The 24253-nt window shown below is 35.5% G+C and overlaps 1 protein-coding gene across 1 annotated transcript in view; it reads left to right on the top strand.

Moving 5' to 3' along the window:
- The window catches only part of LOC149410075 (modular serine protease-like), an 89977-nt gene extending 66953 nt beyond the window's left edge, over nt 1-23024 (top strand). Inside the window, exons 5-11 of the mRNA XM_089648935.1 lie at nt 6796-7004; nt 7332-7538; nt 9368-9529; nt 12008-12132; nt 19681-19860; nt 20776-20929; nt 21680-23024. Of these exons, the coding sequence (XP_089505061.1) occupies nt 6796-7004; nt 7332-7538; nt 9368-9529; nt 12008-12132; nt 19681-19860; nt 20776-20929; nt 21680-21903 (1261 nt within the window). The 3' untranslated portion in view covers nt 21904-23024. The remainder of the gene's footprint in view (nt 1-6795; nt 7005-7331; nt 7539-9367; nt 9530-12007; nt 12133-19680; nt 19861-20775; nt 20930-21679) is intronic.
- The last annotated feature ends 1229 nt before the right edge of the window (nt 23025-24253 follow it).

Below are 24253 nucleotides of genomic sequence, written 5' to 3'. Positions count from 1 at the left end.
TGGTCATGTAAAATGAATGTTATTCATTGATGTATTAATGTCTAAAATTAGTCTACAATAATAATATTGCTATTGTTACAATAATATTGAAATTTTGCCATTTTGCCGTGCTAAAAACACTCTATTCAACTTCTCGAAATTAGCTGTAGATTTGTAGTTTTGAATACCACACCAAAGTCCCAACTGCTCCCGTCTGGAGCCAGTGAGACTATGGCATCCTCAATTGGGGTTGTTGTGAGACTGAAGATATTGTGAACCTCGAAGGAGATGAGGAAGTTGGGAGAGTACTTGGCTCTTCAGATCTGGTTGTCAAACACTAATTGTAAAATAGTACAAATTAATTTTAGTAAAATTTATTTGAGCCCGCGACCTTCGGATTGCTAGTCGATAGCCTTACCCCTCGATAACGGAGGCCGTCATTTAGGAACGTTTTAAATTATGTTTTACATTTGAAAGTAGACGTTTATTACAATTTGGGAGGAGGGTATGTGCACCGCCGCCCCGGGAACCATTTATTGGATAACCTACACTTCTGCCATAGGTCTCCCCAAGTTGTTGGATATGTTTGGTGACTTATCAGGTGTGCCCGAGTTTATGGGGTGAGGTATGTGAGGGGCTTGGCGGCGGATGCGCCTGCCTAATAACTGCGTGGTGGGCCGGATCGATTAGTCCTCTTTCAACGCATCGCCTTGCAACGCAGTAGGAGAGTTGGATTCTTATGTATATCACTCAATCACACTGAACCCCAGATTACTACCCACCCATCATACCTATTTACTTCCCAGAACCCACTCTCCTTCCTTTCCTTCAAAATTCCCCCAACACAGCATTCACAAAGATGACATAGGCCCTGAGGGTTACGATTTTCCTCAGGGCCTCCTGAGTGGATATGTTGTAAAAAATATAAGAAATAAACAACAATCTCGCTAAACGTTGACGGTGACCTATGGTAGGGGTGTTGGTTATCTAATGAATGGTTCCCGGGGCGGCGGTACACATAATTGTAATAGTTCTCGAGGGCTCTGATGTACAGACATTATGGCTCCTGTTGATTGACGAACATATACTAAAACATCGTTGGTTGGAATCGTAGCTTGAAATGACTTTAGCCATGTTTAGTAATAAACAAATTAGAATAGATTTTTTAGCAATCATAATTTAAAATTTGTAAAATTTAATTCTCACCAATCTAATCGCCGCAATTTTAATAGGCACATATTATGGATATTACGCTTTGTTTCAACTTAATCATTACAAGAAACTTACGTCGGGAGAGATGGTAAAAGATACATTAAAATAAAATTTTATTCAATCAAAGTTCAAAATTTCTCTTATAAAATGACCCAGAAAAACCTCACCCTATGAACCCGAGCACCCCTGCTAAGTCACGAAACGTAGTAAATGATGTATTAAATTTACAATTTTTGTTTAATCAAGTTCAAAAGATTTTTTTAGCATGGATTTGACGTTTGCGAAAGTTCCATTTCAATATAAATACTCGTGAGGCAGTCTATCCTCTGTAAGTATAAAGTCATTTTCATAGAATATGGATGTACTAACAGGATCTAAAAAGTACGACAATTGGCGGTTAAGTTACAACGCATGCAAGCCGTCAAGTTTGTCAGAAATATATAGATCAACAAAATAAATCGTGTAAAATGTATATGCGACCGAAAAATGGGCGTGGCTTACAGCTAAATCTCGATGACACAAGTTGATCTGTAGGGATTTACATATGTATGCCAGCTTGGGTAATGGATCAACATATCCGGGGTGGATCAACAAATGCAAACGGATCAACAAATACCTGGCGTACCGTCGTGCGAGATCAACATAGTACGAGAAGGGATAAATATATATATATATATATATATATATATATATATATATATTCTTTTTTAAAAGAAAGACAAACATTCCCGGGTTACGAATAACCTGACAATATTTGAAAATCTCCTATTACCACCACATTAAGCTGAAAATGTTGCTTGTGTTGTGATGGGGGACTTAGCCAGCCAATAAATTGAACACACTACGCCTGGGTTTGATCCAAACGCGATGTCAACTCGGCCACCGACCGGTCTTATACATATTATACATGCATCTTTAATTAAATACATTTTTAGACATGCAAAGCACTTTGTATATGCGGATGATACTGCTTTAGTGATTTCTAGCAGTCATTTGCAAACTTGTATAGACCTTTTAAAAAAAGACTACATTGAACTCTTAAAATAGTCTCATGACTCTGGCTTAATCATAAATGCCAAAAAAACTAAATTGTCACACATAAGGTCCCCTAATGTTAAGGTATATATTACACCAGAAATAAAGACCCATACCTCAGATTGCTTACACGATGGTATTCCTGCAATGTGTATACGTGAAAATATGGAACTAGTTAAAGAATGTGTTTATTTAGGTGTCAATATTGATTGCTTTTTCAAGTGGGATATACAAATAAACAAAGTTTGTTCACGACTAAGATCTATTGTAAACAGATTGTATTAACTATTTTTTTTTGTTTCAATCTGCACACTTCGAATAATTTATTTATCTCTAGCTGAATCTGTTATAAGGTATGGAATAACAGCTTGGGGATTTTCCTGTAAAACTAATATCGACCATGTTCAATCCGTGCAAAATTCATTGGTTAAATTAATAGCAGAAAAAAAATTATATAAAGAAAGGCATAATATTCCATACTTCTATCAGAGTCTCAAAATTCTTTCAGTGAGAGCAATTCTGTGGTACAAAATTATATTTCAGCACATAAATAACCCCTTATATATAAACAGGCTAGAACGCAATCATAATACTCGTTTTAACTTTAATGAAGGACTTATTGTACCTAAGCATACAAATAAATATGGACAAAGAACGTTAAACTATATGATTCCCAGTTGTTTTAATATGTTACCTGCTGAAATTAAAAACAAGGCCCAAAACAAACTATTGGTGAACTTACTGAAGACTTGGCTTACTGAAAGAATTCATTTGTTAGAATAATACACAAATAACTTTGTTTACATCACCTTAATACATATATATAACCTCTACATGTTTCATGAACAATGTTCACCTCATCAGGAGCAAGTATTTACTCAATACTCAATATATACTTGCTCCTGATGAGGTGAACATTGTTCATGAAACATGTAGAGGTTATATATTATATTAAAGTCATGTAAACAAAGTTATTTGTGTATTATTCTAATAAATAAAGACATCACAAAGTGATAAGCTTTCAGAAGAAATTTTCTTGGAAAAATTAATTAATTTGTATTAGCTTACAATGACATATTATTCCAAAGACTTTTAAAAATGTTATTTATGTTTTTCATCATTTTATTTTGCTATATTTCTGTAAAAAAAATTGTTTTATACATATAATTGTAAAAATGTAACTGTAAATTCACTATAATAAGATTTATAATGAAAGAACCCGTTAGACAAACTGCTAAAAAGCAGTTTATCGAGTCTGCTGACCAGGAAATACAACAAAATTCTCTGGGTATTACCATGTACGCCGGTCATTTTTCATTGCCTAGTTTTTATTATTTCCACGCGGGAGGCCGCGGGGAAGAATTTTCCTTATTTGGCGTATAACTCCTTCATCCTTTAAGGATACCTTAACATGTAGCAGGACTGAAAAATAAATAATCTGGCAATTCGTTCCACAGCCGAGCTGTTGAAAACAAAAACAAGTAAAAAAAAGACCTGTTTTGTTGGCGCTGGATGTTAATTGTAATCAATCGATTTATAAAATGAAATATTCCGTGCCTATACACAAGTTCTCATTAAGGTTAAAAGCGAATCTCGTTATATTCTACGTGTTCATAGATGGTGTTAATTAACTTATTGTTGGGGAGTAAGAGCTTCATAGATGCATGCACAGATGGCAGTGCATAGAGCTTGCGTGGAAGTCCGCAAGATGGAGCCAGTGGCCAGTAGTCGCCAGGGCCAGTGGGAAGGCTTTCAGAGAAACTTACTGTTTCAGATTCCAATTAGCCAGCTTCTAGTTAGGTCGACTATCGATTAATATAAAAGAACCACTTATTATTAAACTCCTTCCAAGACGAATTGGAGACCTGTTTTTGAGAACACAACAATTAGCTTTTTGTAAGGTATTGCTTTACAATTTTAAGACAAATTATTTGTTTGTGCCCGTATATACGCAATACGAACATTAATAAACAGTTTTTTTCCCGTAAAAAAATTATTATTTCAATAAAAGCATACAAATACTACAATATTGGATTAAATCATCGGTACAATATTGTATTTGTATGCCTTTCTCGAAGAATTGAGTTTTTAAATAAATAAAACTATTATATATGTACGGGTGCAAACAAATAATTTGGCTTAATATTGTTTTTGTTATTGTTATGTGTGATGCTATGTATTTCTTTTTTTTTTTATGTTTTGTCTTGTCTATGATTTCATTTACAACATGCCAGACGTTTTTTTGCATCGTCCTCCGTTGCTTCTAATTTTTGCCGAAAATAGTTTTCTTTTGTGTTTTTTTATTAAATAAGTAAGTTTGTTTTTGTATGCTTTAAGGTGATTCTTTAGTGTTTCATTTGTAGGTTGTCGGATAAATTTTTGTATAGTGCTTCTTTGTGTCTGATTGATACAATTTATCCAAAAGTTATCTATGGCTTAACCGGTTTAAATTTTGATGATTGTTTTCTGGAATCAATGAATTATGCAGTACTTACGTGCAAAATTGTAAAGCAATATCTTGCAAAATGCGTATTTTAATAAAATAAATGAATTAATGCCGTCTATGAGCACATAGATTATAACGAGCGTCACTTTTAACCTTAATCTACTTATCTCTGGCTGAATCCGTTATGGAATCATTTCTTGGGGACATTAAAAAAACATTACAAAATTGTTAATCCATAAATATATTAATTCTCACAGAAGTAACATTTAATTATTATACAAGCGTCTGAATGTTTTAGCTGTTAGAGGAAAATTATTGTAGAATATTGTAAGTCAACATATTATATTGTATTTTATTTATTTATATATTCAAGCCATGAAGGCTTTTACATTGTTAAATACATACATTGTTAAAGGTAAGTTGTTCAGGATTTCAATAATAAGTATACATTGTATTGCTAATAGTATGGATGATCTGCAGTCTCTCGTGTCTAGGATGAACGAAGTATGCATGAAGAATGAGTTAATGATGAATGTAAGTAAGTCTAAAGTAATGGTGTTTGAAAGAGAGAGTACGAAAACAGTGTGCAATATAGCTGTGAATGAGGAATACTTGGAGCAGGTGGATGAGTTTGTGTGTTTAGAAAGTATGTTCTAGAGAGATGGGAAGGCTTACAGAGATGGGAAAAATGGTAGGTATTATCCAAAAAAACTGTTTCAATACTAAACATTATGAATACGAACCAAATTCATTTTTAGAAAATGAAATTAATAAAATATATTATGATAAAACTATACTAACAGACCGAACGATTAGTCATAATAGACCCGATATAGTTTTACATGACAAAATTTAAAAAATAAAAACTTATATCATTGATGTCGCTATTCCAAATTCCTGTAATATTCAAAAATCTGTTTCTGAAAAAATAAGAAAATACACAGATTTAGGAAATGCGATAAAAAGAATTTGGCATTCTAAGACTATAAAAATATTACCATTTGTTATTTCTATTTATTTTTTTGTGTTTAATTCGTATAATTCCATTCAATTTATGGTAAAATCAAATTTAATAATATATTTAATATGTTTTGCAAGTATTTTTTGTTTTTTGTTATTGTTACAGCTGTTTCGGCATTCAAGGCCATTTTCAAACTTTGGTTTTAGCCACGTTTAGACGACTTATTAATATGATTCTATTTTACCCCCTCCCAATTTAAAATGATTTACTACCGGTAAAATTTACTGATAAAATAATTGTAACAATAGATTTCATATTCTGTGGGGGTATTTTGAAGTCTGTTTTCCCCACATTAATGCTATCTTAATTGTTTAATAATGATGTAGCAGTTATTAATTTATTTAAATGTGTTATATTGTTTAGGTTTTGTGAACATACTTAGAAGCGGGGAATAAATAATTTTCCTTACTTTATTAGTGGGTCATTGTTTTTTTTATTGATTTCTAATTGTTCAAGTAAATTTAATCTAAGGCCCTTTCTTTCTATATGTAAGGGTTTAAGTTCATTGTTGTCAAGCGGGACGTGATTATTTACTAAGAGATGTTCTGCAAATTTTGAAAAAATGATTTTATTATTATAACATCTTATATGTTCTTGAATCTAAATTCTAAAGAAAAATAGTGGGAAGGAGGTCTTTACCTTTTGAATGTTGTGGCTTCAATGTGAAGTTCTGATTTAGCTCTTGAATGTTGGTCTTGATGTGGGCACTATAGTCTATAGACGTACATTGTTTCACCACATGAACGGTTTTCGTATCTATAATGTGCCGCTGTGGGTATTCAAACGGTATCTCTCCAGTGATACCGTTAATATTTATCACTTAGACTGGGCCCTCATCTCCAGTCTAAGATGATCTTGGAAGATGAGCATTCTCCAATTAAACGAAAGTCCTATTCAAATTCTGTTATTATATCATTACGTGCCAGTCGCCTCACAGAACTGAAATAATAAAAGAACTTGAAAATTAATCAATTGTCAACCCGTCGCGTCGTTACGACCATGTAGAATATTGTGTTTTGGTTAACCAAATTGCCAAACGTTTCTGAAGAAGAATAGTTATTATTGTATAGGTGGATAATGTTTTATTTTATTTGCTGTATAGCAATCCTGGTAGCAGAGGTTGTATTCTGCCACAATATCCAAATGGAGGAAAATACAGAATCTTTAATAATCCAACGCTTGGACCAAGAGATTTGGTCCCAAAATTCACTTACCTAAATTATTCCTGTGAGAACGGTTACGACTTGTCCTCGGAAATCTCCCCCTCGTGCGATGGAAACAATGGCTGGGGCAAAACTCCCACCTGTCACAGTGAGTACACTATTTATTGTTTATTCTTCTCCGTAAGGCTTCTTTCGTCCAGCTCACATTTTAGAGACATACATCCCTAATGATCCTCTCTGTATTGGTACTTTGTACGAGATCTTTGTGATATGTTACAACCGAACCGACCCACACTCCAATTTTCACGGTGGACAATCAGCAAGGAAAATAATAATGGTGCGTGAACAGGTAATTCGATTTGTTAAAATACTCATTGTTCTCCTTCAGTGTATGATCTTCACGGGACGTGAGAAATAGTGTTTATTTTTAAAATGTACTTTTTGAGTAAATTTTTGTTTTGTGGTGTTTTTTTAGAAAGATGCGAGATGCCAACTTCATTCTCAGTGGATTTTATTTGCATGTCTGCAAATGGCGAGACCATACAATGCAAAGGCGCAATGTCGCACGGAACGGTGGTGGAGTCGAAGTGCAAGTTGGAGTTTGAGAAAGTGAACATATTGAACCCAATCACCTGTCGTGACGGTCAATGGAAATGGAGTATCCCACCCACCTGTAAAGCAAGTGAGAAACAAATTATGATTTTTCATTCCTTTTGTCGCGTCAGTATCAACTGCTCGTAGCCAGTGCGACTACAGCAAACCTGATTTTTATGATTTTCTGAGACCGATGGGGATGGGAAAAGTAAAGAGACAGGAGGAGGAAAGAAGATGGTTATGTTTTTCACTAGAAGAATATTCAATCAATTTACCACGAAGCAACGGCACTAAAAGTATATTAATATATATACAAGGGGTGACAGCATGTACCGAGAGGATTTTAATTGGCGATTCTCGAGCATTATTACCGGTGGTTAGGTATGGCCTAGTGGATAATGTGATGCGCACTCCATCTCGTCAAGCAGCACGGTAACGGACGAGACAGAGCGCGTACCACTCGATCACTCAGGAATAGTTGGTTATTTTTATTTTATTTATTAAGTAAAAAGAAATTTACATTTCACTTTCTTAACTTAAATAAGTACATTCAAGTATTTTTCTAATTTTGTTCTGATAACTTAAGATTATTTTTTTTAAATACATTTATACTCTCCGTTTTAAGGTTATTTGGAAGGAGATTGTATATTTGTATACCCTCGTGGCCAATGCCTCTTTTGCCACCACTTTCAGTCCTTACAGTATTTGTGTACAATTTGTTATATTGCCTAGTATAATGTTCGTGTACTTGTGACGTTTGTTTAAATGTTGTATTTGTGTGTATAAGTCCATTTTGGATTTTGTAGATTAGGAGGCATATGTTGTATTCGTTCAATTTTCTTATTTTCAAAAGTTTCATTTCCTGATATAGTTTTTTTGTGGAAGTGTCCAGGTTATAATTGAAGAGTTTTGTAATAACTTTGTTCTGTATTGTTTCTAAATCATTTAGGTGTGTAATGTATGTGTTTTCTCATATTTCTATTAAATAATTTAGATGGGACTATATTAAACTAAAGTATAAGCCCCTCTTTACCTCTGTTGGTAGGAGATGGGCAATTCTACCAAATACACCAATTAGTGGGATGATTTCTGCTTTTAATTTTTCTACGTGTTGTTTAAATGTCAGATGTTTATCAACATGTACGGCAAGGTATTTTTCACTGTCTACTGTTCACTGTTTCTTCTATTTGCAAAGGTTCATGCGACGGTATTATTATTTTAGGTGAGCTTAGGATCATGTAGCCGGTTTTATTAATATTTATTGTTAATATATTTTTATTAGCCAACTGTTTAGTATATTAAGATCCTTTTGAGATTGTTCTAATAGAGTTTCTAAGTTTTTTCCAAAGTAAAATATTGCAGTCTCATCTGCGTGTAGAAATATTTCACCATGTAGTTTCAACTGGCAGATGTCATTTATATATATTTGGAATAGAAGGGGCCCCAGTATAGATCCTTGCGGAACTCCATATTTTATACTCTCTAGCTGACTGTTATTATCTCCTATGCTAACATAGGTTAACTTTCGGGATAATTCGTAGATTGTGATACTGTGATTGTGGTAGAAGTAAAACACAAAATAACTTTTTACGAAATCACTTTTTTTTCATACAAAAATATTTTTCCATAAAAGAATTACAAACAATGTAACTCTATTATTGGAAAAAAAACTTTTTTACATGTATTATCATGTAGAATCAGCTCCCAAAGTTTGCGCACTTTACCCCCGGACACCTTGTATATATAACTTAAGAAACCAACATTTGGAGATAAAGACTACCTTGTTTAACCTTTTTCTCAATATTATCAATATTTTAATTGTTGAAAAGGTTTAGTTTCTTCGTGTATGTGATATTTGACGAACAATGTATTTGGCCTAACCGCCATGTTAACAATTATTTTATTAATTATTTTTAGTTTGCGGACGTAGAAAGCCCGCTTTAAAACCGCTGGTTTCAAATGGACACGTAGCAAAAAAAAACGACTTCCCCTGGCACGTGGGCGTGTACCAAATACAAAATGAAGAGATAAAATATCACTGCGGGGGCAGCATCTTGTACTCCAATGTCATCATCAGCGGTAAGTGGAGACATCACTTCAATGATGAACTCCTCTCCTGACCTAACATAATCTAACCTAACCTAACCCAACCCGACCCAGTCCAGTCCAGAAGCTATCCTCGTGGCGTTACATTTTATAATATATGTAGAGCTTAATGAGAATATTATATTAATATTATAATATTAGACATAGACCATCGACCAAGTATTGTCAATATAGGGCGCGTGAATCTCAAAATTAACACCAAAATCAAATCTATTAGTTAAGAAAGCGTTTATCATTTAGTGCATTATATAGTAGTTGAAAGAACGGAAGAAGCATCGCTTTTTACCTTTTGTTGGTCTGCACGGAGCAAATTCGTCTTCCAGCAAGTTCATCCCAATGCTCATTAGACTATTTTCGTGAAGATAAGTCTTTAAAACATATAAAAAAACTGCAGTTGCGATATTATTGGCCTAACATGTATAGAGATGCCAAATAATTCGTGAATCGTTGCATAACTTTGTAGCAGTCTTGCTTTTGAGTTCCTACCGTAGCGGCTGACAGCATTCTCAAGATGCCGTCTTGATATGCGAACTAATAGTCTGAAGAGCGCTGTGCATCGTAGGAATTTGTTCCGTCAGTCTGGGCGAGATACTCGGGGGACACGGGACGTTGGTGAAGGCTTGCCGACCTTGGCGGACTCAGAATTATACGTAAGATGCCTTCCAAATTGAGATTGATTTTTTTATACTTTAGTATCTTAGGGATTACTCTGATAATTATATAAATTTGTTCAGAATTATGTAATTCTGAGCTGGCGCCCATTTAATTCATTATAGCATCATTTTATCCATTCGTAAATTCAACTGTCATGACTTGCATTTTGTCAACTATCGAGAAGTATCTAACTCGACACGCCTTGAGAATTAAACCTTTTATAATGAGTCTCTTGCTTAATATTAACTTCCTAGAGCAATATGTGTAGTAACAGAATTTTATATAATAAATGTTAAAGTTGTTAATAGAGTTTTTATTACTGGTGCACACAATTATTCTACCCACATGTAACTTCGAGTTCCCTTTTAGGGAAGTAATAATATTGGTAAAGATATTGCTACAACTTGCGAAGCCCATAAGATTAGCACGGCCCCTCCTAATGGTTTATCCTCAAACCCCAAACGAGTTACTAGACCTATGCAGATGTTATCACTAGATTTAGTGGATCCTTTACCTCGGAGTTACTCCGGTTTCACCGTAATATTAACATGCGTTGAAGTCTTTTCTTAGTTTACTCGGCTATTTCCGCTGCGCAACGGCTCCGCGAAAAGCATTGTTAAAAACTTGGAAGAGAATATCTTCCTCGTACATGGCGTACCACGAAAGGTGGTTTGTGATAAAGATATCTCAAAGGAATTTAAAGAACTACTATGTACAAAGCTATAATATTCCGCTACCATTTTACAATTCCTTGTACACTCCACAAAACAATGTTGTAGAGCGTTATAATCAAACTTTGGGCACCGCATTATCCATCCTAGTTGAATCTGACCACCGGAATTGGTCTAAATTTCTTCCTCAAATTCAATCAGCCATGAACAATTCTGTTAATTGCGCTATGGGTTACACCCCGTATTTTATGATGCACGGTCGGGAGCAGATAATAGACGGAGATCTGCACCATAACCCGATAGCCGATGTGGAGGACAATTTGCAAAATTGTGCCCATCATAAAGCTTATGCTCAAAGGCTAGGAGGATTGTCTTCAGTTTACGAACAAGTAGCAAATGCTCTGTTCAAAGCATATCAAAATGGAGCAAATCATTATAATTTGTGTAGGAAACTTCTTACCTATCAGGTAAGCCACTTAGTGTGGAGAAGAAATTTCATTCAATCGAACGCATTAAACTATTTTGCTCAAAAATTTGCTCCCCGCTTTGTGCAAAATATAGTGGTAAAAAAAAAACAGATCTAGTTTATACACTAGCTGACCTAAGTAGACCTTTTACTGAAAGAGCCGAATCAAAGGTTAACAACATCTTAAATTAACTTATGCACAAATAGACAAGAACTTAGCGACCATTTGCTAACCGAAACCCGAACCGTACCACGAATTACGGGAAAGGAACAAATCAACTGCAAACGGTGTTTCGCGCCATTTGGGGTTACTTTGTTTCTTTCCCAGAGTTGAGGTTTAGTTCGGCAGTTCGGCTTGCAAATGGCTTGCACTAAGTGTTAAAATTGTAAATAATTACAAGAAATACAACTTTACTTTATTACAACGTAAACTCTATTCAGTCCAATATCCATTTCTATCTTTGTCATATTGACATATTATATGACAATTTACAAGAAACGTGAGAAACGAGTGTTTGTTACTTATTGAATTTTTTTTAGAACCAAACATACAAATTCACAAAAAATCATTGTAACGTTTTGGCGGTTTCTTAGATTAGCGTGTACGAACATAGTAACACGTGATGTGTATATATTATGATGTTTTTGTTATGATTTCAGCTGCCCATTGTTTTTACGACAATGGACTAATAGGTGCCCAATACTTCAGGATCGCCGCTGGAAAGTTTTATCAGTCCTATAACAATCCAAAAGACGACGAAAATCACTGGGTACAAAAAAGAAATGTATGAACACAATTTTCATTATGTTTTACATTTGTGTTGTTGAGTTGTGTTGAGGTTGATTTGGCGGGTTTGGAATAAGACGTAGCTCAGTGGTCCAGAGAACCTGACCGGACATAAGAAGTTGCGGGTTCAATTCCCGTTGGCAGCATTTATTTTTATTCGGCAGATGTTTTCAATTTGTATGGATATTTCAGGCGAGTAATTAATGCTTATTATAATTTGTTAAAATTCAATGACATTACAATTTAATTCATCTCATCATCAGTCTGTTGTTATCGAGGGATTATTAATAACAATGAAAACAAAATGATGTCAAAATAATCGTATGTCAACACAATTTGATGAGCTATGGAACTTCATTATTGCAAATAATATGTAACTGTTTCGTTGCTTGTGTGGCACGTAGCGCCGTCTTGTTGAAAGTAAACGTTGTCCAGATCAATACCATCCAATTCCGGCCATAAAAAATCATTAATCATCTCTTGATAGCGCAATCCATTCACCGTAACTGTTGCTCCAGCCTCATTTTCGAAAAGGTCCAATGACTCCCCCGGACCATAAACCGCACCAAACAGTCACACGTTGAGGATAGAGAGGCTTTTCAACAATAACTCTTGGGTTTTCCGAGCCCCAGATGCGACAATTTTGCTTGTTGACGAAGCCAACGAGGTGGAAATGGGCCTCATCACTCAAGATGATTTTTCGATGGAATTCTAATAATTAATAAAAGTGAATTTTAATAATTTCAATGCGTTGTTGAAGGGTGTATCGTTCCATTTTTATTAATGGCGTAGTTTCTACTTGTCAAATGTCAAAAAATGACAGCTTCAAAAGTAACATCTACCGGAATAGCGGGCTTTTCAAAATAACACCTGTTATTGGAAAACCATATATAAGGAAAAAGGGTTCGCTTCGGAGTAGTAAATATGGTTTGACACCGTTTCTTCTTGAAGCGAAGTTATAGACGAACGATTGTTACCGCGCGTGTAGGTAGTGCAGTGAGTGAAGCGGATACCAAATTAAGTGGGCCTCCAACTACAAACTATGCCCGCTATTTAAGGGGCCGAAGACCGATAGGTCTCCCGGCCAAGGGGAGTCGATAAATATCGGGGAACAATTAAAATATTGTCCCTGAATATTGAGGGAACCTCTCGATCAAAGGTGGATTTCCTATTCAAAATACTCACTGAGAGAACAATTACCTCTCACCCCCAGAATACTCACTGAGAGAACAATTACCTCTCACCCCCAGAATACTCACTGAGAGGACAATTACCTCTCACCCCCAGAATACTCACTGAGAGGACAATTACCTCTCACCCCCAGAATACTCACTGAGAGAACAATTACCTCTCACCCCCAGAATAGTCACTGAGAGAACAATTACCTCTCACCCCAGAAGATACTCACTGAGAGAACAATTACCTCTCACCCCAGAAGATACTCACTGAGAGAACAATTACCTCTCACCCCAGAAGATACTCACTGAGAGAACAATTACCTCTCACCCCAGAAGATAGGTGGAAACTTGAGTGGCAAACGGCCAACGTGGGATATGCCCACCTCATACAGGACCCCACCAAGAGACAACCTGGGTTATCATTGCCTCGCTAAACCTATAGCCTACGCCATCAATAGGTCAAGGTGCTCCCGTAGCCGCTGTGCTCACATAATGCACAGATGGGGCCTTAAAGAGGCGGCGATGTGTGAATGTGGTGCGGTGCAGACCACCGAACATGTGGTCAACGAATGCCCGCTCCATTAATTTCCCGGTGGGATTGTTAAGGTCCACATGGCGACGCCTGAGGCCCTAGACTGGCTCTCAGACCTAGATGTCCCCCTCTGACCCGCCACCATACGGAAGAGAAAGAATAGACGAACATCGCGGCAGGCAGGAATATCATCTCGGCTGGATTTCCAAAAAGAAAGTTACTTCCAGGGCAAGTTTGGCCTTATCAATGTGCAGAATCAATCGATGACCTCCGATGACAACATCCTCCAAGAATCAAGTAAATCCAGAAGTGGTTCAAAGCTCTGTACTGGAGTACAAAAAATGAATTCTTGCCCAGATTCGATACGGTGGTTATTTCGCAAGTTTGGCATGTGCAGCGACCTATAAAAATCAAGGATTGGCAATACACAACGGTAAATTCTTCAATTATGGAAGTTCACACGCCAAATACGTTTATACGAGATACATTTGAAAGGATCCACACGCAACAAGGCGCTGTAACAACAAAATCATTTATGGCCCGGTATATCAGCTCTAATCCTCGTCCATAGTCCATATCCTCGCTATGTACGAAATTCCTCGCTCAAATTTAAGCGGCTAATTCTGCAGAATAGTTACTTTTTTAGACACCGAGGCGCTAGCAGCCACACATGTCAAATCTGACATTACGTCGCATGGAAATTTACGTAAATTGCCTAATTTTATCAGTCTGGACTGTTATATTCTTCGAGCAATGAAGAATTTTGATTTAATTGAGTCGTCCATTTGCAAAACTTGCTTTGAAAGCATTTGCTGATTCCTACATGATTGCGGAATACTGTTTAGGACACATACAATTAAAAAGTAATATAATACTAGCAGATAAAAACTGTGCAACAGCAATTATCAGAAAATGTACAAAAAAAATTTTAAAGTCCATAAAATATCCAAGTATGTCGCGTAACTACGTTTATCATTAATTGGACGAATGAAAACTAACTTTTACTAAGTAACAAACGCATATTAGGTAGGAAATTGACAGCCTGTCTGAATTCAAAGAAATTAAAGAACGCCGCCGAAATATTTTCACATAAAACTCTAGTTTCTCCCCATAACTAACTAACCCTGAATTAACTTCGTTGATAAACTACCATGTTCCCTGTAGACCAACTAGACTCAAGTCACCTTATTATTGCAACAATACTGGAACTAACGCAGAACAAAATTCAATAATCCATCGCTTGCACAGATTAGGCAATGAATATTCCAACATCGATCACGCTGATTATCTATTATCATATAAAAGATGCATAAAACAAAAACTGTCGAGTAATACCATACCATCATAATGATTATATGTACTTCAGATTAAAAACTACTAGTACTCGATAGGTAGAAGCTGATATCAGTGCATTATATATCATAGTCATCATAGGTACTATGTAAAACTTTATCGGACTGTCAAGCAGTGTCGCACATTATTATTATACACGTGATTCTCCCGGTAGATTTACGTAATTTATTACTTTTGTTTCCTTTTTATATTATAATATTATTGTGTATTATTACATATAATTTCTGACTTTGACTCATTACTATACTACAGATTGCTACTTATATTATATTTATATCTCTTTTTTTCATACTTTTAACCTTACATTTATATTGTTGCATTCCTTATGTTGCTGTACTATTCTCTGTAAATTAGTATGTGAATGGCACATGTTGTGCCGTATATGTGAAATAAATAAATAACATTTTTTAACCAAATCGGTTTGAGAGCTCTAAAATTTCAAGATTGCCTTTTGCATATATAAAATGTAATTTTAGATATATTTTTTGTTCTTGGGCATAGTTTAAATTTTTGAATTTTATGAAAGCCTAAAGGAACCGATTCCAAAAGTCATCGTCGATTGTTATCTTATCATTTTTTTTTTTTTTGGTAAACATTAATAATTTTTGATTTTGTTATCCTAAGTTAGGAAATTTTTCATTTTTGGAAAGTTTTAATCCTGTGAAACATTATACTTTCGAGAAAAATATTCTTCCGGAAAAAATGGGTCGGAAATGCGTCAAGAAATTGTGTAAACGTTTTTAAAACTGAGAAATATCAAATAATTCAATAAAATTTATTTTTAAAATGTTTAAAACTTCGACGGTTCTTTTTGAAAATAACAGAGGGCGCCACTTCCGATTACAACATTCCTAAACTGTACAGTCATTACAATAATAATACTATCAGATTATAATATTGCTAATGTTTAGGCTTACGACCTATATACGGATTATGTTCCAAGGCGCGCTAAGCTCGACGTTCCAACCAAGGCGAGCTTAACACGTTCCCGGACAAGCATGCTATAGCATTCGCATTGGATAGTTTAATTATGTCGCGGATGCTAAGCATTCGAAGTTTATTGAGTTTTTTTGTCAGATATGCTTGAGCAGTTGCTTTATCCTTATAAAATATGGGTAGTCTATTTCTTACTGTCACTGCTGACACAACCACAGATCGCTTACTGTCACATGAGACCTTTTCTGCACACAAAGATAAAACTGTGTTTACCCCTTCCCCTACAGCTCGCCCGGCGTACCCCGCGTGGTGGCGTATGCTATAGCATGCGTCAAATGTATTGAGATCTATTCAGTGTAGCGGTCATTGCCGCACGTAGTGGTCATCAGTGCGTTGTGCATTTTCGTTTCATGCCAACATAATACAAACATCGTAAGTACAATTATTTTCATGATTTGTTTCGTTATTATGATGCTATTTATAATGTATTTCATTAGTTTGACGTTAGACTAACTAGGTAATAATGCTAGATAAGTCGAAACAAATACCTAATTCGCATTATTTACATTCACAGATGCCACCCAAAATACGTCCTCGAGCTGTCAAAATTTCAGAATCAGAGCGAATCATGAGGTTGTTTGAAGAAATTTCAGATGATTCTTCGGCTCCCAGCATTGAAGAATCTGAAAACTCCTCTGATGAACGAGAGGGAAGCCAAAGAAGACCTCAAAGTATAGCAAAAGATCTTCTACCGTTATCTGAAGAACGAGAGGGAAGCAAAAGAAGACCTCAATGTATGGCAAAAGATCTTCTACCGTCATCCGAAGAAGAACATGATCCCTACAGTGATGCTGACGGAGAATTTGGGTCCGATGGCAACTACAACCCTGCTGAAGATGAAGGAATGCTGTCTGATTCTTCATCGTCATCAAAAGGTATGGCATCAGCTTCCCCACAATCCTTAGAGTCGATCAATGAAATTGTTACCCTACAACCTGTGTCAACCACAACGGCACCTTTGCCACCAGGACAAGACATACCATCATCAAATATATCAAGCAATAGGCAAAACAGATCACCAACTATCAGTGAGAGTTCGTGGCAAAATGACACTGCACCAATTTCGCAATTCGAGTTTGACGAAGCGAATGCAGGAGCAACAGTTCATCTTGACGAAAATACAACGCCAGTAAGTCTATTTAATCTATTCTTTACTGATGAACTGGTGCAGCATATGGTGACGTGCATGAATGCATACGCTGAATCTTTGTGTAACTCAAATAGGCCACATACACGAGGATCTCGTCGACTTTCATTCAAACCAACAGACTCAACAGAACTGAAAAAGTTCCTGGCATTGTGCATGTTACAGGGCCAAATTGATGCGCCACATATCACAAGTCTTTTTACGCAAACGGATCCGCTTTACTTTCATCCCATCTTTCCATTCATTATGTCATGCAGACGATTTGATCAGCTGTTGCGTTGTTTATGCATATCAGAATTAAATTCCAAAGGTATGGATAAAGTCAGAGATTTTGCAAGAGCAGTAAGAATCAACTTTAAAAATGTGAACAAGCCTGGCCAAGAGCTGTCTTTAGACGAATCTTTGTTGGCATTCCGTGGAAGACTGTCTTTCAGGCAGTATATTAAATCAAAAAAGGCAAGGTACGGCATAAAGTTCTATGTAGTGACAACAGCCGATGGGTATATTTTGAACTATAAAATATACGAAGGGAAACAACTGCTTCCGAAAACAGTGGTGTACCTACATCTAAGTTGGAGCACTTGGTTATGTCCCTTATGAACCCCTACCTAGACAAAGGGCATAATCTATATATGGATAATTATTATAATAGTTTATCCCGAAACTGCTGCAGCGAAAGACGCACACTACAGGAACTTTACGGAAAGATCGCAAAGAAAATCCGAAACGACTGTTCGCTAAAAATGTTTTAAAAGGTCAGCATTTCTGGCGGCAGCGGAAGGGTCGTGTGTACGCATCTATATGGAAAGACAAACGGGTCGTACACATGATCACCACAAAACACCATCCGCGTCTGGTCGTTTCCCGAAATAGATATGGGCAGGCAAAAACAAAACCTGTAGAAGTCGTCGTCTACAATAACCACATGTAAGGGGTTGACAAATCTGATCAGATGATGTCGTACTACTCGTCACCGAAGAAAACTATCCGCTGGTACAAGAAAGTGTTCTTCCATTTGTTCGACATGATGGTTTGGAACGCATTCTATTTATTTAGAAAATATTGTAACCCAAATTCAAGCCTATTGAACTTCCGAGAAAGAGTCATAAGATCCTTTTTACAAGTAAAAAGTTCCACATTGAACGAGGTGAAAACCTTTCTTGGCAAAATAAAAACAACATCAAACAGACGTGGTCCGAGAGCCGGGAGGTCAGCTGCCAATAATCAATTTGGGCATTGGCCTGAACTTATACCTGTTTCTGAAACAACAAAACGTTCAAAAGTCTTCTTAAAATGTCGCGTTTGTACTAAAAACAAGACCACAAAGCAGACTAGCTACCGTTGCAAGGGATGCCATGATCATCCTCCTCTTTTCCCAGGATGCTTTGGCACTTGGATCTAAGCTTCGCAGAAGAGACAGAAGGATAAAATTGTTCTATAATTGTTCTGAACTAAGTACTTAATTATAACCTAAACCTGATTTTGATAATAAAAATTGTATAAGTATTTGTTTCAAGAGATATATAGATAATGGTTAGTTTTAGTTTAAAAAAAAACCCTATAGCTGCTACAGTTAAAGCGTTTAATTGACCTTTGTCAAAAAACATATTTCTTAAAGATGAAAATAAAACTACAAAACTTTCAGTACCTGTCTTTTATTTTATATTTAAGATAACGTTACGCTGGTTCAATAAACATCTTTAAATTAGTCGTCTGCTATGATATTTGCCACACTGCATACCCCTCTAGGTGATGTAGTACGACGCGAATGCTTTAACAGTCTTATGCTATAGCATCCGCGCCATATGTTATCACAAAATATGTGATAGTTTGTGGCACGAATGCTTGAGCATTCGTCTGCTTTAGCATTCGCGTCACGTAATATCACAATATTTGTGACGGGATATGACACAAATGCTTAAGAAGGCGTCTGCTAGAGCATTCGCGTCGCACTTGATGGTGTTGGTTGGTACGTATCATGACGGAAATTCTAGAGCAATCGCAAAAATCTAATACAAAAAAAATAGTGCCAAAGTAGGGTGACTCACTGCCCGTGAACGTGTTAAGATCGCCTGATATACCGGGCCTATGTAACACAATTTGAGACGATATATCTGCCGTATAAATTATATCTACGGAATATCTTCAATACATCTCGCCATCTATGAATATCTTCCAGATGTGAAGGAAGACACTCGGAACATTCCAAATCTACCCATTTCCAATAGTAATCCACCTTTCGTATCAATTCTCCAATCCAGGCCGCTCGCAATCGCTGTCGAAAGCACATACATTGGTCGACTTTATTGCAACAACTCTATGTAATTCTTATGTTTTCAGGTAACCCAAATCTTCTTGCCTGAACATTACAGAGGTGGAGAATCTAGATATCAAAGTGACATAGCGCTGGTGCACTTAAGTACCCCGCTCGAGTTCAGCGAGTCCGTCCGTCCAATCTGCTTCGATCTCAATTATAAATACTTGAACGACTACCAACTGAGACCGGACACTGTGGGAGAGGTCAGAGAATTCATTTTAATAATATATTTCAGATTCAATGGTATCTAGCTGATAAGGTTCGTTTAATTCAGAGGATCCCAAACTTTTTTGCCCCGTAGACCATTTGCCAAAAATTTTTTTCCGTAGACCCCCTGCCTGCCGAATATTGAATTTTCCTAAAACTATTAACGTCCCATGTGATAATCATTTTTTTTTAAGATTCCCTTCCCTTGCCTGTCCAACAACCGGGTGGCGGTATAGTTCCTCTGTCTTTACACTCTGCAGACAGGGGCCCCCTTGTGAGGTATTACCTACACCAAATGAAAATGAAGCAGGATAAGCAACGGGAACTTCTTTCTACAGAACTGCCCCTTAAGTTCTTTGTCAGTGCTTATTCCGGTCAGTTCTTCTTGTAACACGATATCCGATTCTTCAACGTTCCATTTTCATAGTCAAAATGTCCTCAAACTTAGTTTTGAAGTCTGTGTGAAGTGCATTTAAATGTTGAACGTCATTATTACCCTGGACGTTTTTCAAAAACAAGTTGGGGAACTAGGAAAATTCGCGGATTCCAATGTGCAATGTTTTGCTTGAATATATTAATTCTGACGATAAAAGGAACGCAGACTCTATTTATATACCTCAATCAACAACTCTACGAAATATAAAAATACAAATATCAAATAAGTAATTTCTCAGTCTATTATATTTGTGTTAGGTCTATTGTGTCATTTACGAAACTCCTAAATGTTGACTTGAGGTAAATGGGGGTCAGCTCGTATGTAGCCCCATTTGAATCTCGTGGACCCTCAATTTTTTTCTCGCTGTCATAGACAAGCCGATATCGACCCCTAGGGTTCGATATAGACCACTTTGGGAACCTCTGGTCTAATTCCTATAATAATCTGTATTAATATCAAGTTAATGTTTCTGCAGGTGGCTGGTTGGAGCAAGACGGAAAGCGGCAATACGTCGGAAGAACTGCGCGTCGTCTATATGCCGATCATTGACTATGAAAAGTGTATGGAGGCAAATAAAGATTTCAGAAGAATAATCACGATTGACAAGTTATGCGTAGGACACACAAATGGTTGGTTTACTTCTGGGAATCTAGCACGGTCGATCGATAAATCCCTATATAAACACGATATTGACTAAATCCGTCATCTAAATGGTCAGTTAGCGATATTTGCGAGTACGGTCAACAATTGATAAGAAATTTTCTGACGGTCGATAGACCATTTTCAGCGCACCCTCCAAAGTGCCAGATAAACATAAATATACAGATATCTTCTACTGATGTCGTTCGTTACGCGAAATTACTGGCTTTTATTGAACAAAGGTGAACTAACGAAGCTCTTAGAATTGAAGGAATTCCGTTCAATCCAATTGCTTACATTAAGAGTCAGAATAATAGAAGAGTATGTATGAGACGATGTATGAATTGTGAATGAGGCAAGAAGTGTGTGCCAAGACCGGGTTGTTTGGCGGTCCGTCCTCTCTGCCTAACCCTACGTTGAAACTGATTCGGGCTTGGAGAAACGAAAATGTAACAAGTTATGGCCAAAAACCTCTTCAACAGTTAACTCAAAATGCATATTGAAATTAGTATTGTCAATTTATTAACATATTTACGTAACAGTTTGACGTTTAGGAATGTCAATTCATAAACTGATCCGCTATTGTTGACGTCAGTATCGAGGGATATCGATTCAAAATCGTAGGAAGTTATTTCTATCGATCCGATATTATTATCAATTTGATCGTGCTAGACCCCCTCGATGGCAAATGAAACCATGTAACTAGTTTCCAGTTCATAAAAGTATATAAATATTTATAGGTACCACCGTGTGCATGGGCGACAGCGGCGGTGGGCTGGTATTCAGAGAGCACAAACCAGAATTAGGCGAGGATGTGTGGCACCTTCGCGCGCTGGTCTCTGTCAGTCCGAAACCGCGCGTCGAAGGCAGATGCAACACCGAAACTTACGCCGCAGTCACGCAGATCTACGTACACAGAGACTGGATGACTGAAAAGTTGCAGATGCTAAAAGTATTGCCGTAGAGTTAGAACCAAAGATATTAGAAGAACAATATCTTTGGTTAGAACTAACTTCAGAATTTTCGTCGAATTGAGACTATTTTGAAAACTTTCAGCCCCAAATATTAGCGATTTGAGGTGATTTTCTTCTATATATATTAGTAGACCACCATTTTGAACAAAATTTTTCGAGTTTAACTGTATCATTTTAATGAAAATTAAACACTTTTAGCCTTGGTATGATTTGAAATTTTCACGGCCAAAAGTATTATAGTAATTTGTTTTTGAGGTATTATGCCGTGTTGCGCTACCTCCTTCTTTATCCAACGTTTTGGACAGCATTGCAGTGTCTATCATCAGGGCAGATGAGTAATTTGAATTCAAATTAACAAATCACTATATTACTTTTAGCCTTACCAATAAAAAAACACTTCCCAACAGTTAAACGGTGTTTTCGTTCATTGTATAAATACTGTACAATTTCTATTTTGAATTATTACCAGCAAAAAATGTCTTTAACTGGCTGCGAAAGAACTGGCAACATTGCGTTTAGCAGACTTACGCATGCGCCATGCACGTCAGTTTCCCGACAAAATTACAGTTTTGATTTGTGTCATGTGATTCAAATCATGTTTTTGTTATATATAACTTCTATTCCAATGACCATAATTTCTATTCTAATGATATTAAGTAGTATAATTCAATTTATTTGTGTTATTTTTCCTTAAATTTTAATCCATCTATAATCATGTTGTGAATTTAGTTTCATTTTATCACAAGAAGCGAGGTTATTTCGTACGGTTTATTTTTTGATTGACTTTTACCGCGTGAATTTTATAACGATGTTTTCTAATAACATACATACCTTATGCATTTGTAGGTAAATACAATTCCAAGAAATCAACATTTATACCGTGCAAAAATTAATAAAAATATCCGATTTTTGATTATTCTCTGGGAATTAGCATTATAATTTTTAATCATTTTTAAAATATCAGCTTATTGCAAATTCCTTAAATAAAAGGATTGTGTTTTTATTTTTTATTTTAGTACAATTGGCATTGTTTTCTGTGTATTTCAAATGCTCTATATAATCTTATTTTTTAATTTTCTGTAAAAACAAATACTGTTTTAGAAACTAGATAATAATTATTTAAAATAAACATGACTTTTTCTAAGTAATAAAATTTTAATATCAAATGTGAAAAATGTTTTCAAAAACGGTAACCACATTTATACTTAATTTGTTACCCAAATTATTCATTTTGGCAATTTTTAGGATTTTATTAATAGCATCCAGTATAAATATTTGAGACAAACTAGAAATAATAATAATTTTTCTTTCAGGCGTAAAAAAATTACGTATTTCCGCATGATAAGATAAAAATACAAAAAAAGATAAAAATACTTTTGTAAAATATGAGGTCATATATGAACCTAAAAAATTTTGTAATTTAGTTTTTATTTCAACTTTTTTCATGATTTAATTTAAAATTTATTTATTTTTTTTAATTATAAAAGTATATTATTATACAAAAATATTATAGGTAATTTTATTTCGTTTCTAAAATGGTATTCTTCAAAATTAATAAATATGTAGAATATTTAAAATAACTTTAAAAAATACTGAAATTTGATGAAATAAAGATTTTAAGAAACTACGAGCTTTTATTATCGTACATACCCAATTCCTACCGATTTATAACAAGTTTCTCTTTAACTCTTTAAGAGGAAGCTACAAGCCAAAAATGTATATATTCTTGGTATACCTTATATTGTAGGTAATAGGTTTTAAAATCTCTTAAAAAACGGAGTCTAGAAACGTTCGATTTCAAGCACAAAACTGGTTTTTATTTATTTTGTAAATAATTTTATAAGAAACCAAAAAGTTCATCAAGTAAAACTGTCACAGATAATCTTAGCTATAATACTGTATTTTTAAAGTTGTTTCCTTTATGCGTTCATACATTTCTATTGAAAAAAAAATTTTTTTTAGTAGTTTACATTTATATTTTTATTGAGTAGTTTATTTTTTTTATTTGTATTCTACTCAAGCGAAACTATAGGAAAATCTTCAATTTATCTAATGCATATTTTTTGGTATTCCTAATGTACACCAATTCGTTATAAAGATTAATCAAAATAGTGATTTGGCATTAAGCTTCTCCTTAAAAACGTGCTGATATAGAAGAGATACGTAGATGAAATATTTTGTATTTGGTCAGATACGGATCGACAGTTAAATGCCTTAATCCAAATTACCATTATCATTATCATTTGAGAGTATCTTCCACTTTGGAAAGTATAAAAAATGTTAAATAACGATGTTGTACATTTGAAACTTTGCAGCAAAGGCGAGTAGTAGCTGACTCGA

This window comes from Hesperophylax consimilis, chromosome 28 (assembly GCF_061612785.1).
Source record: "Hesperophylax consimilis isolate HC1 chromosome 28, BYU_Hcon_1.0, whole genome shotgun sequence".
In the NCBI taxonomy this organism is placed as follows: Eukaryota; Metazoa; Arthropoda; class Insecta; order Trichoptera; family Limnephilidae; genus Hesperophylax; species Hesperophylax consimilis.
This window is presented reverse-complemented; position numbering and strand designations above follow the sequence as displayed.